The following is a 20096-nucleotide window of genomic DNA, read 5'->3' on the forward strand; positions in this document are numbered from 1 at the left end:
TTTGGGTCTCCTAGTTCAAGTGAGGGGAAATTTTCATGCTGCATCATCCAAAGATGTGCTTTTTCTCCAAGTTTGACACAGAAGCACATAAAGCCAGAACAATCTGATGTTTTTTTGGACCATATAGTGACTATAAGTCTTATTACAGGTTATTACAGTAAGTCATATCTACATTGGCTTATTACATTTTGCTCTATAAACTCTGTCCCTTTTTTTTTAGAACGTTCTTCTGCTAAACAAAAAGAGGAGCTCAAGCTGTGTAGGTGTTTTAAAATGCAAATAAGAAGCACATACTTGGTTAACCTTGGTCATGGATGCATACTATCGTTTTGCAAAAGACTTTACTTATTATTATTATTATTATTATTATTATAACTACCATTGAAACATTTTATTAGTTTAAATTTTTGGTTAAGTTTTGCTTCCTAGCAAATGTTTGGTATCCCCTGTCTCCTGAATCGAACAATGTGTGAATGCAAGATGCAGAATATCACCCATACACTCACAAGAAGCAGGCGCATGTTCAGCCTTTACACCTCCGTGAGTAATGTCTCGCTCGGACCTGGAGAGTTTCCATGGTGACCAACCAAAACATGCACTTAGTGAGGCTGAAGGACCGAGTAATTCTTGGAAAAATGGTGGGTGTTTTTTTTTTTAAGTCTATTCAGTGTGCACCCCGGATCAGTGCCAGCTTCTGTGATAGATTATGGAGGTCTTCTCCTGAATTATGTACAATTTTAGCAGAACTTTCAACAAGCATTTTATTAGCAAAGAGATTACAAATAAAAATATAAATATAATAATTCTTGAACCTGCTGTTTCTACAAAGCAGCACAATTATCTGCCAATACAGTGGGAAAAAGCTGAGAAATAAATGTCCAAACAAAATAGGTGTAATTTATTATTTTAGATTAATGTGATCTCCAAGATTTTTGTCAGCAAACAAATAATCAAACAGACGACACGTCTTCTCCTTATTCTTTTATATTTATAGACATTTTAATTAGCAGCCGATCGGGTTTTTATTTTCACAGTATGTTTGAGAAAAATAAAAAATCCTTGTAGCACTGAAGAGTTTCTTTAAAGAACTGGCTGCAGGGAAGATCATTTTGAATAAACAGGCGAAAGTGTTATATTGTGATTAATCTTTGTCGAGATTTTGCCATCTTTTCAGGCAGTCTTTCTTTTTTCAATCTGTTAAAGTGCTGTGTTTGTGATTTCCGGTGACATGGGCCATGTTGTCAATGCAGCAGTAAGTGCTGTTCAGGAAAATAAACAATCTGTCAGAAAAGGGGAATCTGCTGCTGCCTCATTAATGTCAAGAGTTAAAAAACTAGCCTGTTTTCTTGGCTGTGTGTGTGTGTGTGTGTGTGTGTGTGTGTGTGTGTGTGTGTGTGTGTGTCTGCATTATTGTTGGCAGGTGAAAGAGACGGCTGTGGGGACAGGGTAAAATTCTTCAATTTAACTGGCAAACAATTCCAAACACCCAAAGCAAAATGTACCCACAGCTGGTCCTTTATAACGTCTCAGCACACAAGACGTGAATCGAGCAGCCCATCGTGTCCTACAGAAGACAGAAAAATCTGAAATTGTGGTTAAAGATCTTTTGAGGTTGGCGGGGGGGGTTTGAGGTTCAGGGATTGGATTTGTGGCTGATTGGACGTCTTATTGGCAGGTTCAGGTGATGAATTTCTCTCTGGGACATTCTGGCACATGTGTCTTGCCAGCAGGGCAGAAATGAATGCTTAGCTGTTGTGTTCGGGGAGCAGAATAGCAGGACATCTTAGTTGCTTCATTGCAAGGCGCAGGATACAAACACGAAACAGAAAACGAAAGCAGATATCAGCCAATAATCAGCAAATCAGCTTGATTTGGGAAATTAAAGGAAACACTCTAACATGAACCCCTTGCACAGGGCAGGATTGTGAGAATACTCACACTACTGGGAGCAATTAGCAGGGTGGCGTTACGATGCAGCTAGCGGTTAAACTGAGGGGGATTAGCTTGATGTTTATCATGGCAAGCTTTTACCTTGTAGAGTCAAATCTTGTTGCCATGTTGGATGGATCCATGCAGATTGCTGTCTTTTCTATCAGGTATTAGAGACTGCTCCAAGTGCAGGTTGAGATGCTTTATTTTAGGTCCGTCATTCATCAGACACACAATGAGCCTTTGTAGATCAGGAGAATCCTCCTGGAGTGTGAAAGGGATTGGGCCCAGGTGCATGTAATCAGCAGGATGGTGACTGTAAACACTTGTGTTCATAAGATGTGTCTCGGGTGCTGAAATTGACGGAGACACATTCTGGGTAGCTGTAACATGACCCTGTAGAGGGACATTTGGCTGGTCCCCAGATGGAAGCTAATTTACAGCTTTAATTTTGAAATTAAGCCAAAAAGACTTCTTTTAGGTTACTGAGGTACTAAAAAGAGCCAATGGACCGTCCTCATGGAAACAGTAAGAAAACATTCATAAGTATGTGTGCGTGTGTGCGTGTGTGTGTGTGTCTGTGTGTGTCTGTGTGTGTGTTTCTGAAATGCTCCTGTTCCTTCACCTCTGCTGAAGAATTATGGCCGGAGGTAATATCGCATCAAGTTTTTAAGCATCAGAGCAGCGTAAACATTCTTGCTATCTCTTTAAAACATATTTGTGCTTCAGAGAATTTAATGCTGCACATTTTAATGAAAACCTTTAAAAATAAATACAGATACATCTGTTCCATTATTTCTTACTATTATTTCCCCACAAGGAAAAAGGAGATATATAAGTGTGTGTGCAGGTGTTTTTCCAAACCAGAAAGCTGTCAGATTGGTAGAGGAACGTCTGCCTTCAAGGACCTTCGGGAGGTAAACACAGAAGGACAGAACAGCCCTCACGTATTAATAAACCCAGCAATCATGACTTACTTTTTATGTGCATTTCATAATTAAACTTCAACAAGTCGTTAATGCTGCTTATTCGAATTACAAACAGGACTAAAATTTGGTCCCAGACTTTCTCTCGCAGGTGGTGCAGTAGAAAGCAGGTAATAACACAGCTGCTCTTCAGGTTATCAGATCTCTGTTTTAATCTCATCTGCAACACCTTTAGACACATGAAGGTCAAACACATGACCCTGAATATCCAAAATCTGCCCAGATTAGAAGACTAGGTGAGAGTTAATGGAGAATTCATCAGTGGGTTTCACAGTACAGATGGTTTCGACTTTTTGATCTTACGATGACAATAGCGCTACGACATTTTTTTTAAAATATTAAAATCAGCACAACGCATTTAAATTTTCATTCGATACGTTGGAATGCTGCCAGGATGTACTCGTCTCCCACCTTGTAAGATGCTCTTGCCAGTGGTGACAGACTCTGTTGTCTTGGTGTTAAAGTTGTTTTGGTGTTTTTCGAAGCCCAATTTATTCTCCGGACACTGAAATAGACCACGTCTGGCTCCGCCCCGGTCCATTTGCTTGCACTTTCTAAACCACAAATGGAATAGTATAATATTAGTTTCTCTTTTACATGGTTGATTTCTGTATTTTTTTTTTCATCTTTTATTCAGTCACTCCCATTAGTTTGGTGGTCACCAAGCAGGTTGTAGCTTGGTTCAATTCATATAGATGATAGACTGCAGTAGTAGTGATTAAAAAAGAAATTAGTACCTGTGATGTGGTCTCTTGTTTTTCTTTGCTTTCAAAAGATCTGAACAAGAATAGACAGAACATTCTGGTCCTGGGTGAAAAAGAAATAACTTAAACTAGGAAGATTCTGAAATGCAAGTGGATTACATGTGGTTTTTAAATTACACTAATGAAGATACCCTTCTTGGTCCTGCCAAAAGAAGAATAAGGAACAGAGATTGACAGACCTTTTGGGATCTTGAAGGATCCATTGTATCCTGTAAGCCCCATGCTTATAGTAGAAGGGCTGGTAATTAGATTTAGCTCTCTTTGTTTTGCCTGTTGCCAGGAAAAATGCTTCGCTGGAGAAAAAGAATCCATCTTTGTACGGTTTTCATGTTTGCAAAAGGGCGAGATGAAGGAGGCTTGTGCTTCCTTGCAAAAACTATTACCAGTGGTTAAGAACTGCACTCTAGATATGATGTCAATCAAAACAGACAGGTCATAGTTAGAGGAAATGAGTGCTGTACTCTTAAGGGAATTGTTTTTTAGTCACCAGAGTGAAAAGGTGAAAAGCGCATTAAAGTGGAGCATTGGATGTTAAATGTGTGTTAGCGTTGTAACACAACCAAAAAAAACAAAAACGAATATATATCAGATACAAAACTATAAACTTTATCTTCATATTCTTCAAGTAAGCACACCATCACTATTTTCCATCTTAATCCACATCAGAGTTCATTAAAGGCTCTTCTCACTTGTTCTTTATTGTCACGTTTTCAGCGGTGGGCATTTACACTGTGTTTTTGATCTGCATACTTGTGTAAATAAAGAACCTTCTTGTCCTTCTTGGCTCTTGATGAAAAGCAGACACTGAATATTGTGCAGGCTAATCAGGTCTCTGCGGTAAGGCTAGAAAAGGGCTGAGGCAGTGTCCCAGACCTTTGTTTCTCTTTTTGGCTATCTTGATACGTTTGGCCTTTTTTCTAGCATAGTGTGAAGCCCAGGGGCTTTTTAATTTATTTGCCATTGACTTCTGGGTAATTGGGGTTGATTCTTTTGCCACACACAGGATCTGCTCACAAGTTCAGATGTTGGAAGTCCTTATTGTAGTCATTGATGCATGTAGACGTATACTGCGACCCTTCACAAAGAAAACCTTAAAGAGCCCTGGGAGAAATTCTAAAGAGGACACAAGGGAAGAGAAACTTAATGCTGGAAGCGCTTCAAAGTGAAGGATCTTCAGGTCGTGCAAAAATAATTTAAAGCAATTCATTGACTTAAATGTCTTTTATCTTGATTGTTTGAATGTTTTTTTTATGTTTCTGCTTTAAGATGCAGTGTATTAGTTCAGCTCAAGAACAGAAGAGTGAATTAGCTTAAAAACTAACCATAAGTACACACATAAGTCTACAAAGAAATGGCTGAAAAGCAACGACAATGTAAGACTTTGGAATGTCAAAGTTCGTCTTTTAACCCAAGAGAAATTGTGTGAAAGGAAATAAAGCAAGTGGCGTTGAAGCAGTTGTTAAAGGAGGAAGAAGCAAAAATTCTTCCAAACCATCATGTTGGATTGATCACTGTTTACCAGAAACATTATGTGGAAGTAGGTATAGGTGATAAATTAGGTCACAGAAAGATATTTAATGTTGCTTTAATTGGGCTACATGAAGATCTGTTTAGATTTCAGGTTAAGTTTATGCAGAAATACAGACATTTCACAACAATTCACAAACGTATTTAGGAAACCGCTGATCATGTGGAAATTTCCTACACAACATCGAGAGTTTACTTAGTGGCACAACGGGGAAAAAATTCAATCCTTTGTTTAAAGAGTCTGCAGACTGAAAGTCCTTATTGATGAGGCGGATAAGTAGAGAATGCCCAGGCTGGTTAACTCTGATAATCACTCTACAACCGTGATGAGCAGAAAAGCATCTTAGCCCATGTAAAAATTCAGACCTTGAGATGAATGGTCTACATCAGCATATGTATTTTATATATTGTGCTGTTGCCACATAATTGCTTGAATGTACCATGCAGATGTTCCTATTAAAGTGGATGTTTAGTGTGATAATCTGATTTAATTTACCTCTATAACTGGAGAAGGAGTAGAATCGAGGGAAAAGGCAGAACAAATGCAGTAGGAAACAGTGCTGTCAGGACAATAGGTGTAACAATTTTTTCAATTTGTTAATGAGGCAGATCGTGTTTGTTAAATGACTGTGCAGAAGTTCACTCTCTCCTTTTCCGTCAAAGCTGTTTTTACAAAAGTGTCTCCTTTTACGGCTCCTAACGGCTCTGGTTTGAGAATGAACGAGTATAAGTTCACATTGAAAATTATTCCTTGACAGGATTCAGTGGTTCGTACAGTGACAATGTGAAGAATGTAATTTCACCCTGTTTGACTTTTCTGCCTGGGTTTTGGTGTCCACTCCAGTCATCCATCATGTACTCAGTGTATCATGGACTCAATAAACTGCATGATTCAGTGTGGAACAGTTTTCAGTCATGATTATTCTTCAGCAGATGTTATTTTTAACTTAATACTGCTTATTTTAATGAGCTTCGGAGAAATCTTCTTTCAATTTTTAAGACACGGGCATTTGCCTTTGTTTCCTCTGTTTCCTACACATAGGCCAATTCTCTAGCAAAACACAGATTTTGGCGCCACCTTGTGTTTTCACGCAAAAATGACCTTGATAATATTTGGTGCTATTATGGTGTTTTTTTGTTTTGTTTTTGTTTTTCATGCACTGGCTAATTTTAAGGATTCGTCCTTCTACTCTTAATTTTATCTTTAAAAAATGTGCCTTCATTATAATGTGGGAAGAATTATCCCTCCATTGCACTACCTGCTGTTGCTCAGTAAAAAAGGATTTCTCTGTTGATCTCTTGCTCCAGCAAGTTCTTTATTCCATTCTAATTCTGCAAATCAAATACTGCTTATTTGTAACGAGTCTGGTTTGTTTGTTTGCTTCACAGCAACGTAGCAGATCCAGTGTGCCAACACCAGTCCACTCCATTCACACTACTTAGCTCTTGCTATCTTTATCCTGAGAGTTGCCATGACTGAAATTGTGTAAAACGAGGAATCACAATATCGTAACCGTAACCCGCAAGTTCTTGCAGAAGTTTGTTTGGAGTCTGTAACAACTAGATAATTTAGATGAGTTTTTCATGCCACACACATTGTTAATTTCTTGGGCAATTATGTGCAATTATCTCAGCGCAATAATAATAATTATAACAAGGTGCCTTGCTTTCGGTCTCCTCTGATTCAAAAGGGAAAAACGTGCAATAACCTTTAACTATTATTTCAGTCTAACTTTTCTGCCATCTATTTTCACTGCTGCTACACATTTCATTTCACTTAATATGTACATTTATTTATATTTCTTTTTACTTCTTTACTTTGATCTTTTACTCTCAGCAACTGCAACCAAACAATTTCCTTCTGGCATTTATAAATTATTCTCTTGATTCTGAACTGAAAACTTAAATAAGATGGGCATAAAAGAACAGAACATTTTAAAATGCAAAAATAATTCAAATATAGATCTTATAGATAAGTACTTTTACATTTCATACTTAAAAGTATTCTTAGGCAAGAACTCTTGTATTTACCCAAACATTTTACACAAACTTTTACTGGAATATTGTAAGTAAACATAGTATTGTACTGACTCATGTAGAAAATGTGTATTTGTCCATCACTGTATATAGAGATCATAACCATCATTAGGGAAACAGTGGTTGAGCATCTAACATCAGTCATTCCTGACCACCTCTGGTTCTCTCTACCCTTAGCCAGACTCTCAGACAGCTGGCTAATCTCTCTTCTGTCTCTGAGCATGTCACCTCATGTTCTTGAAGGAGATAATTACCTGACGTGCTGGTTAGCGTATGAGCCCACCAGCAGTGTAACTGGCCACCCATGCATGTACCTCCATACAAATCCATGACAAAGCAGCAAGTTTAAACTCAGGACAGATGCTCAAGCTGTGAGCAGGTCCTGAACTTCCTGGAGTGTAGACACTAATACATTTGGTCTTGCTTCAAACTCTTTTTTTTTTTTTTCCTCCTCCATTCCCCACCACCATCTGTGCCTATAATAGAGATGTCCAAGACTAGTCATTTACTCATGACTGAGCACATCCTGAACTACTGCACATCTTAAGACTCTGAACATGAGGTACCCAATAAAAAGATTTTTGTTCCGTCTTCTCTTTTAATTGTGTATTTGTAACAACTGGATCATTTGTATTAACAAGCGCCCACTCCCTTAGTGCCCCTCCTCCACTCCAGGGTTAGTGTTTCACATATCTGAAGGGTTGTACTGGGAGAAGCACTGATTCATATTTCAGATGGACAAAGTACACGGTGATGGAAAGGTAGGGAGGGATGGAGGGATGAAGCAGTGCGGAAACACCTCTATTTACTGTTTATTAGGTAGGTGAAGATGATTCTCTCAATGTGATGTATCAAGAAAGGCTGTAAAAAAGGCCTGGCTTTATGTCCACCTAGAAGTTGGTGGGTTTTTGTTTAGAAATGTCTGTTTGCATCTCTTTTTTTTAACAGATTAAATTGCACATTCTGGTTCATGTTGAGCCATAAACTGTGCAGCAAACTCTGTGCCATATTGAGACTTCTGGATCGTAGAAAAGCTAATCTAAGGTCATTATGGCATTCGGAAGCCATCAGCATTTTCAATCAAAATGATCCATGCAACAACAAACAATTTCAGGAAGCCTCTGTTTCTCATCACTGAATCTCACACTGCAAACACACTTTACACACACTGTGACTGCAGAACAGGATCATTGAAGATTTTACAGCACACAGGACACGACAAATCCTCTGAAAGCTTAGAAGCCATTTAACTTTCCTGTTCGAATGTTTACAGTTTCACTTTGGTGAAAAAAGTAATCATGCTCTGATTTCAGGTCAGTTTAAAGTTAATACATAACTTTGTAGGTCCAGTTACTGAGCGCTTCCTTTTATAGAGCTAAAAATTAGACTCTAAACTCACCAGACTAGAACACTACCATTTCCTTATAGGATTAGTTTTACAGAGACACGTTCTTACTTGTTTGTCAACACCGACATCAGAAACAGCTAATTATGTTAATGTTTAAATACTGGCTACATGGTATTTAACAGCAATAAGTAAAAAATAAATAATTAATAATTAGTGATCAATTTTCCTCGGCTGCTTTAAAAATGTTTTTATTCCTGTTGTCTGTTGGAGTCGCTCTTTCATTTCTGGACATAAGACCACTAATGTTTGAAGGCCATAGCAGTAAAGTGTTCTATGTTAATGTGGTTTGTGTCGCCGCCATGTGGTCGCACACTCGCACTGCATCTTATACCTGAATGCAGGTGGATTTTTTGTTTGTTTCATTTATCTAAGAAAATGATTTATAAAACTCACGGTGGGAGAGATATCCTCCTCGGGCTTCCACTAGAGCAAAAACAAACATGCAGATTTGACTCAGGTATGTGTTTGGGTTGTGATTTGGACAGAGTCATTCATTAACATATATATATATATTTATTTATTTATTATTTTTTTAACTATTTTTTATTTATTCCTTTACTTGTTTTTTATTTACTAGTAAACTAGAAATTTACTATTTACTAGAAAAACTAAATAGCACATGATTTTTAATAAGAAATCACTGATTAGATTAAACAAATTCACTCCTGAGACTCTTCTGTGTCTCCATTTGCTCGTTATTATCTTTCGCTGCAGTGGACTGTGAGAAACAAACTCAGCATGGTTCTGTTCCCTGGGAACCGGAAATGTCCCGGTACGACACCACCGTGTTTCACTAATGATGTGATGTGTTTAACTTTCCTCACTCGCTGATGATCCACTTCTCTAAACAAAACCTACAGAATAAACCAGAATACAAACCCTTTCTCAGAAGGTCAGACTATTGTGCGCTGTGACTTGTTGTGACGTGACGAGATGTGTTTATCTCCGTTTCAGATCAGCAGGTCTGATAATGTGTTTGTAAACGTGAGGGGGAGAACAGAGAGAATAGAGTTTTACAGTGTCAGGAAGAGAGAGCGTCTCGCTCACTATCATGGATCTCTCTCTCTCTCTCTCTCTCTCTCTTCCCCTCTCCCTCTCTCCACTTTCTATGTTGTACCTGTCTCATAAATCAAAATATATCTTAATTATATAAATATACACACAAATAACTGTCAAAAACTATATTTTTGGAGCTACTGGTGACAAGATCTCAGGGCCCCTCAATGGGAGAACTATTGCAGTTATGGAAGGGTACTTTGAGCTGTGGTGGTGTACTGAAGGTTCAGAATCTCTTGTGTGTGCAGAACCGTCGGATTCTCGGATCACGGAGCTCTGCGACATTTCTGTCAGATTAAAATAATAAGATAAATGAGGTGGTGTATTTGCTTTTTGGACCCAGACCCAACACACAGTGCACTATATCAGTCCTGAACCACTTACTTTTAGTAACATCTCACACATTGTTCCAGCTTCCCTCATGTGTTGGTCAGCTCCTGATCTAGCGCCTTCTCCTAAACCAGCAGGAAGCAAAAACAGGTTAAAAAAGCGAACACTCTTTATCATTATTATTTTAGAAACGCAGGGATTTTCTTACCTTCCGTATCTTCTTTATTTCCATGCATGCCTCTTGGAGCGCTGCCTCCAGTTTCTGCACCGAGTCCTGCAGCGTGGCTACTTGTGACAGCAGCACCTCGTATTTCTCCTCCTGGAAGTTCAACAAGCAAATCTTTTTTTTGTACATACTTCTAAAGGAAATTGATAGAAAAGGGAATTTTAGTGCAGTGGAGAAACGGAGCACTGGACACCACACGGAGGTTTTTAGCGCATCTTGTGTATAAACTGCCGTAGCAGTCGTTTCGCGGCTCCACGGGAGAAAAAGCTGACCTGGTTGACCTGGTTTAACGCCTCTTCGTAGAAAGAATGCAGGATGCCGTAATCCTTCTCTGCTTGTTTACAATCCTAAAACCCAAAAAGGGGAAAAGTCAGAAACCTGTTCTTTCGGAAAACGTGTGCAGTGGCAGCACGTTGAAATTTTCTCCCTCACCTCCGTTAAGTTCACATTCTTGCACTGGATCTCCATGAGCCTTTGCTCCAACTCGTGCACGTGGTCTTGCAGGACGTTCGAGTCGGATATCAGGTCGGAGTTCTCTCTGCGTAGCTCCGCGTTCGTCTCCATCAACATACCGCATTTAAGTTCAGTTTGGGCCTGAGCCACCTGAACGTTCTACAACTCAAAAGTAACGACTTGATTTCTTCTGCTACACACGTTATTCGTGGTTCAAATCATCAGAACGACTTGTGGTGCTTTATGGAGAAAAATGTCCAGAAAAAAAGCGAGAATTACACAAACACTTACCTTCAATAACAGCTTGTGTTTTTTTAAGCTGACTAGTGTTCGCTTGTGCTGTAGCCTGAGCATTTTGTATTGATCATTTTTATGAATAAATTCCTGAAACACAGGCAGGGGGCAGAAGATGAGGAAATTCTATGTAAAATTAATTTTGGTTTATAAAATTTTTTTATATTATCTTGTATATTGTGTATTATAAAAGTCATGACTTACTCTGCGTAACTTTTGTTTCATCCATTTATACCTCGATTTCATGATACACAGAAAATACTGGTCCTTCTTCGAATTCTAAACACAGTCATGGAGCAGAAGAGTTTGCAACTTTACATCAAAACGCAAAAATCTTCATTTCAGAGGAGAACTTTTTACCCCTAATAGCAAACAAATGCGTTTGTTTAGAAAACGTTCTTATAAGCATTTAGACAGGATATTCAGTGTTTGTGATAGGACGAATAAATAAATGGAATCGCAATCAATCCCACACATCCCATCTTTAACTGAGGCCCACTCGAAGTTCTCACATTACAGCTAAAGGAACTGCAGGGATTTTCTCGCTTACCATTATAATCTTATTGAGGTTGTCCTTTTTTTCCTGAGCTAAATGCTGCAGCAACTCCATGTCCAATTCCAGTTTGCAGACCTCATTCTTCATCTCAGCATGAGACTCTATCACTTGCTCGTACTTTCTCTCAGCTTCGTTCAGGGAGACCTGGAGGTTCTACAACAGGACAAGCTTTATTAATTGGCTTTACCGATGAAAGAAACTGGCGATACGATAGGCATCACGATACGGGGGTCGCGATACGATGCGTTGCGATACATTTCGATGACGTAATTTAAGCCGATATATATTGGGATATTTCTTATTTTAGAAATAGTATATAATTTTAGGAAAACGGTCGTTAAAAACACACCACAATGTGCAAAACTAAAATTAACCAGAGCAGACTGGGATCTGCTTTAGCATGAATTACATCTAAAATGACACTGCTAACGCTAAACCCTTAAACCTACCCATACAAGTATTGCAACAGATAAACACAACAAAACATATGCACATAGTCGTTAGAAGACTATTAATAATAATAAAGTCTGAATGATGAGTGCATTATATTAGTAGTGTTATTAGCATTAGGGTAAAAGTAAAAACACTATATGGGCGCTAACTAGTGTTTTACATCTTAAAGCTACAATCACAGGGAGACACGAAAATAAAGATTAAGAAAGACTATTATTTCTTTTATAAAAATAAAGAATGCAGACAGGCAAGAACCAACAGGCATGAGGTATTTTTATAATAAAATATGTAAATATTGTATTCTAAATAATACCTCATGTATGTAAATATTCATATAATTTATTTAATATATATACATGCACTTCTGCATTATAACTTTATGCCTATTTATTAAATTTTTCGTCTATTTCTCTTTACTGTTTAATATTGTTAAATCTTTAAGATTTGCTGTATTTCGCCTGTCGCCTCATTTGGGAATTTCATTCTACAAACTTGTCACTGGCGTCTGTATGACAAACAGAACTTAAAACTTGATATTCGTCTGTAATTATGTAATTATGATGGCATTTTAAAACATATAAAAGAAACTAAAACAAAACATACCGGTGTCGGCGCAAGTCAGTCAACGCTGCTCTTACTTCCAACGGATTATATCATTATAGCTATAATCGTTTTTACAGCAGCGCCCCCAGGTGGACATTTAACAGAATACCGCGATACTCGCGTTCATCGATATTTTCTCACACCGCTACTACACGCGACATTCAGACACGTCTAAAGACTCAACAGAAATGTTTAGGAGGAGGATCAAGAAGATCCTCAAGTACGCCTACCTGTAGTAACTCTTCCTTGTGGGCTAATGTGTCCTTCATCTGATGGAAATGCTCTTCAAGAACAATATGATCCTTGGACTCTTGCTCACATTCCTAACGCAAAACCAGAAAAGGATCAATGGCGTTTAATTCAGTTTAAAAAAAAGGAATGTATTCCAAAAGTCCTGACTTAGAGAGAACCTACATGTAGAACCTGGTCAACATGGTGAAGAGCTTGCCTCAGCTGTTCATACCGGGACATCAGGATGCTGTGAGCTTCTCGTTCCTGCTGATACGCCTACAACGCAGCCGTGAGGAAGAGGAGGAACGAGTTAGTCATTAACGCTCACGTCCACAACGATCTGCTGGACCACCGTTTCCACCAGGATTTTCTCTCACCTCGGTTTTAATATCGCACTCTCTTTGTGCCTCGCTGAGCAGTTTCTCCATCTCGCTCACTTTCCTCTCCAGGTTGGACTTCTCGCTGTCCACCTCGTTATTCTTCTTCTTCACCTCCTCAGAAGCGCCCATAGAATCCTGAAAGCATTCATAAAGACCAAACACATTTAGAGACAAAACCATCCTGAAGAAGATCTCTAGGCTTTTCTAAAGGTTACAGAAACAATCATTCACTGCTCCAATGTTCTGAACTGTCATGACCGGGTCGATCGTGTGAAGCTCCTCAGACACCTTCAGAGCACTGCTAGATCTGCTATCCGATCTTAAACTCTGGATTCAGTCATTTTTTCAATAAAATTTCAGGAAACTTGTAAATGACTGAAGCGCTTCTTCTCATTTCGAGCTCGTTTTCTCCAGCCTGCTGCATCTGGGCTGGATACGGTACAGTATGAAATGCTCCAGTAGAAAAAATATCCAGGAGTATTTAGGAGCAGTTTCCAGTCAGAACCTGAGTGAGAATGAGACTCAGCTGAGCTAATGGAGCTCCGTAGCGAACACCTAGCTCCGGTCAGAACAGGACCAGTTCGCTCGCTATCTAAGTCTAGCAGTAGTGTAGATTTTTACCTCAGAGACGGCGCGGGGGGACAGGCTGACACCGACTCCTTCCTCCGCTCTTCTCTTCCCATCGCCCCGGTGAATCCAGTAAAACAGCGCGGCTGCAGCAGCTGCAACTCCGGCCGTGAACAGCAGAGGGGGCACAGCGAGATTCTTCATCCGAGCGCGAGCTAACGTGAAATTATTCATGTGAGGCCGCGGGAAAAAGGTCACGTGAACAATGAAACGCTTCCTCCCTGCTCGCGAGCTTTTATTAAGCGCCCTCTACTGTTGCGTCACAGCGGCGCGTTCCGTGACGTTGGAAATGATGAGTTTCAATTAATCAACCAATCAATCAATCAATCGCGGCTTCTGAAGCATAAACGAATCCTAACAGTCCACATTTCTGAACAATTATTTCTGTGTATAATAATTATATAATAATTGTATAATAAGTATAATAATAATAATAATAATCTGTGTAATCATTGCACTATCCATAACTTATGTTTATCATTGCACCCATATTTATTCTGAATATACAGTGCTGTATCATACAAAGATTCACCTGTCAGGCATAACATTACGACCACCTGCCAAAACAGTTGTGACCCATCGAGCATCAACAGCATGAACTTCCTCAGCAGTTTCAGCTACAGGAGCTCGTCTGTTGGATCAGACCTCACGGACCAGCCTTCGCTTCCCCACGCGTATTAATGAGCCTCGGCCACCCATGATCCTGTCGCTGGTTCACCACTGTTCCTTTCTTGGAGCACTTTTAATAAATACTGACCACTGCGACAATTTAAATCTGGACTACTGTCAATATTTGTCATACACATACCCATCCTATTCTGTCTAATACTTGTATATATACTTTATAAACAATGCCAGAGACATGTTCTAAAAATGTGTTTTAAATATATTTTACTCATATTATTTGTATTTGATAATAAATGTCTCTTGGTTATTAATAAAGGTCAAGGCACCGATAGTTAGATCGCTGGAACTATCGGCTATCAGAAAAAATCCATACAGATAGTTTTTCCTGTTTCCAGTCCGGTGCCACTACGAGAGCGGCCTCTAGGGGCGAATCAATAACGCCACATGCTGTTCATTATATAAATTTTTTTATGATTTATTAATTAATATATTTATATGAATTTCATTTAGCACATTTTCATGATTCAGTACTGTTTTTTTTGTAATAAAGTTCAGTACTCTTTTACATGGAGTGTGTTTGTTTTCTATCCAGTATCCATGTTAAAAATCCATGTTAATCAGTTGATTAGACGGTTATCACGAGTACGATCCAACTTATAAAAATAAAATAGAGAATATAAAACCATTCTTATAAAGAATATAAAACCAATTTCATTATGATAGTAATAATGCTCTTTTAATAGGTCGAAACAATGAACATTGAAAGGTAATGCTAATTTGTATGGTGTACAAAGTAAACTAATCTGGCATTAGGAGGGATAATAAAAACATTCAAAATCTGCACGGCAACAAAAACAAAAACATTCAAAATCTGCACGGCCATGTCATTTTCTGCAGACAATACTACTAAATAATATAGCTTTCAGATGAACACTGGAAAATGAACACATTTAAGAGAAGTTACGTTCGTAGAGCAGTCAAGCCCAGCAGCATGTAAGATCAGAGCCGGAACATTTCACCGAGCAATTTTTTTTCACGCTGAACTCTATTGTATTTTGTGAATTAGCGTCTAATGCACAATTAACATACAAATCCATCTGAACTTTGCAAAACCACAAACTGTTGTGGAGGGAAACTAAAGCTCAGTTAGAATTCTCCTCCACTGTAGATTTTCCACAGTGAAAGTATTCAGTGTTTCAGTAAAACCAGAATTTCACAAATGAATCTTTTCATCATCAATATTTCATTACAGAACTGTAATAAAACAGTTTCAGCTCTAACTGATCTGATGCACTTTTACAGAGCACTGAAGTGGGAGGATCTTTACTGGGTATTTTTGACAAGCAACTCTTAGAAAAGGCAGTAATTTGTTAGTATATATGTGTGTAAAAGTGTGTATGTGGCTGTTGGTGAGAGGGTCGGAGAATGACAGTTTTCCTCTGTCCAGTGACAGCTGCAATCTGATCCTTCTGAGTTTCTGCGTTACTGAGAGGGGAGTGGACGGCTGCGTTGTAGAACGTGCTTCATATTTACTACCACGACATTCAACGTACCACATTTCAGTTTTGGAGGTTATACTTCCCTTCTTCTGAGCAGATTCTGTCATCACACCTACCGACCACTGCGTACAGACGCCTACTTCAATGTCCCAGCAGTGCATGCCTAAGTTAAAGTCCTCAGAGCCCAGGATGCAACAATAATGAATAAATCTCTCTGGATTATCAGGAAGCTTCTGTTCCTTGTTGCTGAATCTCACACTGGTCAGATCATCGGACACAATGAGTTTATGATGAGCAGTGTTGGGGTCCAGAGTTACAGGTGCTATGAAAAAGAAAAAAAAATTAATAAATAATTAAGTAACCAACTAACAAAGAAAGAGGCTCTTACTGTATCGAACTCCACACTGCATCTTCTCCCAGACTCTGAACCTCAGGTTGGCCAGATGTTTGGCCACATGGATCAGCGCTCCTGAAAGCTCCTCCGGATGCTGCAGTGTGCACTGAGCTCTGCAGGAACATCAGGATTCAGTGCCGCTGTGGGTTTGGAGTCAGAAACACAGAGAACGAGAGAGAGGGGAAGCACATCACTCACCTTTTTACTGTGGTCTTGTAGTTCTGTAAAACAACAAAGCACATATCAGTGGATCCGACTGATGTTTTTCCTGACCGATATGTGACATTTCTGACAACGGAAACCGGTTTCACTTTCTCACGGTAGAAATACAGAATAAACGACACTCACCTGTAAGAACGAGACGTCTTCGGATCCCATCTCTTCTTTTACGGCTCCGATCGTGTCTGAAAGCGATGATATGTCTCTGCTCAGCTTCTCGATCTTCTCCTTCATCATCAGACTCTTCTGCTCCTCTTCCTCTCTCAGTGCAGCTATCCTGGCTGCTTCTTCATCTCGTAGAATCTGGTGAAGCTTCTCAAACTCCTCCTTAATCTGCTGCTCTGTGTGTTTGGCCTGAATCTGCAGTGAAGAGCAAATCACATGAAATCCATCTCAGTATGCAGTGATGCAAAACATCATTCTGATATCAACCCATCTTATTGACTCTGACCTTTATATGTTCTGCAGTCTGACTCCAGGTTCGTTTACAGTCTTCAAAGATCTCCAGTTTCTCCTGTAATCGCTTCAGTGCAGTTTTTAGTTCCTCCTGAAACAAATCAACACACTGCATGAAGACTCTCTGTTCAGGTATCGCTGGATTTCTCTAAGAACTCATTAGAGCTTCGCCAGAACTTTAGAGCTTTACAATTTAAATATGATCCAATAACACACTCACATTCTGTAGTTATGATGTCAATACATTTATCACAAGACAATTGAGGTATTGTTTAATAAATTCACCATGAATTTGTTAATTGGACCTGTAGATGGACATAACTGTTGATATGTAGAATAAACTTTACATGAACTCACATGAAATTTTATTTACCTTACAATCGGTAATTGCCTCATCAACAGGGCAGAACTTGTGGTCAGTGTGTTTTTTTGAATCCCGACACACCACACACACTAACTGTTGATCTTCCAGACAGAAGAGTTTCAGCTTTTCACTGTGCAGACTGCAAACCATTTCACAGTCTGGTGAAGATTTCTGACTTTTCTCCTGTAAGAAACTCCCACACAGGTTCTTTAATAAATTTCTATGTAATTCTATTTAATGAATTCACCATGTATTTGTTAATTAAATCTGTAGATATTAATATGTAGAATAAACTTTACATAAACTCACATGAAATTTTATTTACCTTACAATCTTTAACTGCCTCATCAACGGGGCAGAAATTGTGGTCGGTGTGTTTTTTTGAATCCCGACACACCACACACACTAACTGTTGATCTTCCATACAGAAGAGTTTCAGTTTCTCATCATGCAGACTGCAGACCGTTTTACAGACTGATGAAGATCTCTGACTTTTTTGTATGAAAGTCTCACACAGATTCATTAAGGCCACATTTGATGAAGTGTCATCAGTGGACGACTTCCTCCTACAAACAGGACATTCTTTGGATCCGTTGGTCTTCCAGAACGTCTGCAAACACACTTTACACACACTGTGACTGCAGGGAAGGAGAACAGGATCCTTGAAGATTTCCCAGCACACAGGACAGGACAAATCCTCCTCTGAAAACTTAGAAGCCATTTAATTTCACAGTTGTCTTTGTTCTCTCCAGTCCAGAGTTTCACTTTGGCAAAAAGTAATCACGCTTTGATGCGGGTTTGTTAAAGTTAATACACGATTTTGTAGGTCCACTTAGTGATTAATTCCTTTCAACCGAGCTGAAAACGAGACTCAGAATTCTCTATAAACTCACCACAGTAGAACACTGCAAAAGGTCTGCGGTGGTCTCAGGTTTAACACTGCTATAAATAGGAGATTTAGAGAGACCCCACATGACCTGTTATAGTATCTCTCTATAGTTCAACTCAGTGACTCGAATCATTTCATTCAGTTCACCAGAATGATTCATTCAGATTTTTTCAGTGACACTTACTGTAATATTAAGAGTGTAAGAAGTATATGAAATCTAAGTCGAAAAAATATATTACATTGGGTACTTTTCAGTGCCAAAATATTTGATAAAAATACCCACCAGTCATTTTGAAACGAAATCCTGTTTATCAGATTTTGCAATCAGCAGCACATTTATTTTATATAAAGACTCAACATGGCTGGTCCCAGTCTAGTTTCAGACTTTTACTTTTCAAATGCATTGTTCAGGGTTCCTATGTAGGTAAAAGTATTAAAAAGTATGTAATTTGATTTGAGTGATTTTTAAGGTCTGGATTAACATGGAAAAAAGAACACTGAGTGTTAAAAATATTTGTGTTTTATACACAGTTTTTTACAAGAGGTACATTTTTGTTGATTGAAAACGGGATCTCGGTGTGGACAGAAGGACGTGAGAGTTTTTTCATTTTTAAAAACCTTAGTTTTTATACACAGTCCACACTGTGTCGTGAAAATGTCAATTTTTATATTAACCACTTTGGAAAGCGTTTTCACAAAGCAAAGTTTTTTGTTGACTGAAAACGGCATCTCAGTGTGGACGGAAGGACAAAACGGAGAGAAAAATACGCCTTTTTAAAACAAAAGATTATCAGTGTGGACATGACCAAAGGGTGTTTTTTTGTGGAGGTAGGAGCAGACTCTCAGCGCTGCCAAAAGATCAGTGCTGGACTGGATCTGAACAGCTGTGATTAGTTGTTATGTTTTGAGGCAGCAGCTACTATGATAGTATAGCGCCCCCTACTGTGTGACTTGTAACACGTTTTAGTTGGTATTATTTCAGAGAAATTACAATATTTGTATTTATTTAATGAGAAAACAGTACAGCATGAGACTCAGAAATGGCACTATTCAACAACAATAAATTATCCTGCAGCAGATAAGTGATTGAAAACTACTGTGCACATGTCGTCAGGTGTACCATGGGATATTATCCAATTACCCTTATAGGCTCAAAAAAATATTGTTTATTTACTCAAAATAATTAGCTATTGTTGAGTTATTTAGTGATTGGCAAAGTAAGGAAATACTTCTCCACGCAAATGGGTGGCAGTGTAGGAAGCACAACGAAGACCTTGTTAATTTGTGGTAGTAGAATTAATGATGCATGTGACAGGTAGCAGTGACAGCAGTGTATAAATATTTGTAAAGGAAAAGTGCAAACGCTGTACCGATATATTTATATATAATATACAATACTATACTAAAATGCTACTGTATTCACACTGAGAGTTCAGCAGCCTGGAAGGTCAGAGCCTGAACTGAAGTGATTTTATTTCACTCAATACAATAACACAATAGTGTAAATTGCAAATCAGTATTTAATTCAGGATTAATATACAAATCCATCTGATCTTTACAAAACCACAAAATGCTGGTGGAGGAAACAGAATTAGAATTCTCCTCTACTGTACACTTTCACACACAATACACACAACCAGCTGAACATTTCACCCAGGATGGACATTGCAGATTTAATGAAGTAATAACATTAAATCACGTCATTCATACAGATCTACATTTAAACAGATTTTATTTTAGGTCTATATTTTAAGTAATCAACATTTAACATGAATCAACATTTTGTAA

At 38.6% G+C, this 20096-nt stretch overlaps 2 protein-coding genes across 4 annotated transcripts; both read right to left on the minus strand.

The window, feature by feature from the left end:
- Positions 1-2761: 2761 nt before the first annotated feature.
- On the minus strand, positions 2762-14053 carry LOC124379697 (COP1-interactive protein 1-like). 3 transcript variants are annotated; one of them, XR_006924483.1, is made up of 13 exons: positions 13855-14053; positions 13231-13368; positions 13037-13129; positions 12853-12945; positions 11561-11719; positions 11215-11289; positions 11008-11100; positions 10696-10875; positions 10536-10610; positions 10246-10356; positions 10092-10162; positions 3327-3469; positions 2762-2837 (listed from the first exon to the last, which is right to left on the minus strand). XR_006924483.1 is itself a non-coding variant. In XM_046840202.1 (12 exons), exons 1-11 carry the CDS (start codon positions 14032-14034, stop codon positions 10127-10129), a joined length of 1233 nt encoding a protein of 410 aa, XP_046696158.1. In that variant the 5' UTR covers positions 14035-14053; the 3' UTR covers positions 3001-3469; positions 10092-10126. The 3 variants fall into 3 exon arrangements, 2 of the variants coding, with proteins under 2 accessions (XP_046696158.1, XP_046696144.1); XM_046840202.1 differs by lacking the exon at positions 2762-2837 and having other exon boundaries at positions 3001-3469; XM_046840188.1 differs by lacking the exons at positions 2762-2837; positions 3327-3469 and adding an exon at positions 9818-9994.
- Positions 14054-15763: 1710 nt separating this feature from the next.
- Positions 15764-17732, minus strand: LOC124379714 (E3 ubiquitin-protein ligase TRIM35-like). Its single transcript, XM_046840239.1, has 6 exons — positions 17429-17732; positions 17051-17146; positions 16729-16959; positions 16579-16601; positions 16375-16493; positions 15764-16308 (listed from the first exon to the last, which is right to left on the minus strand). Exons 1-6 carry the CDS (start codon positions 17567-17569, stop codon positions 15764-15766), a joined length of 1155 nt encoding a protein of 384 aa, XP_046696195.1. The 5' UTR covers positions 17570-17732.
- Positions 17733-20096: the final 2364 nt, after the last annotated feature.

This window comes from Silurus meridionalis, chromosome 3 (assembly GCF_014805685.1).
Source record: "Silurus meridionalis isolate SWU-2019-XX chromosome 3, ASM1480568v1, whole genome shotgun sequence".
Taxonomy (NCBI): Eukaryota; Metazoa; Chordata; class Actinopteri; order Siluriformes; family Siluridae; genus Silurus; species Silurus meridionalis.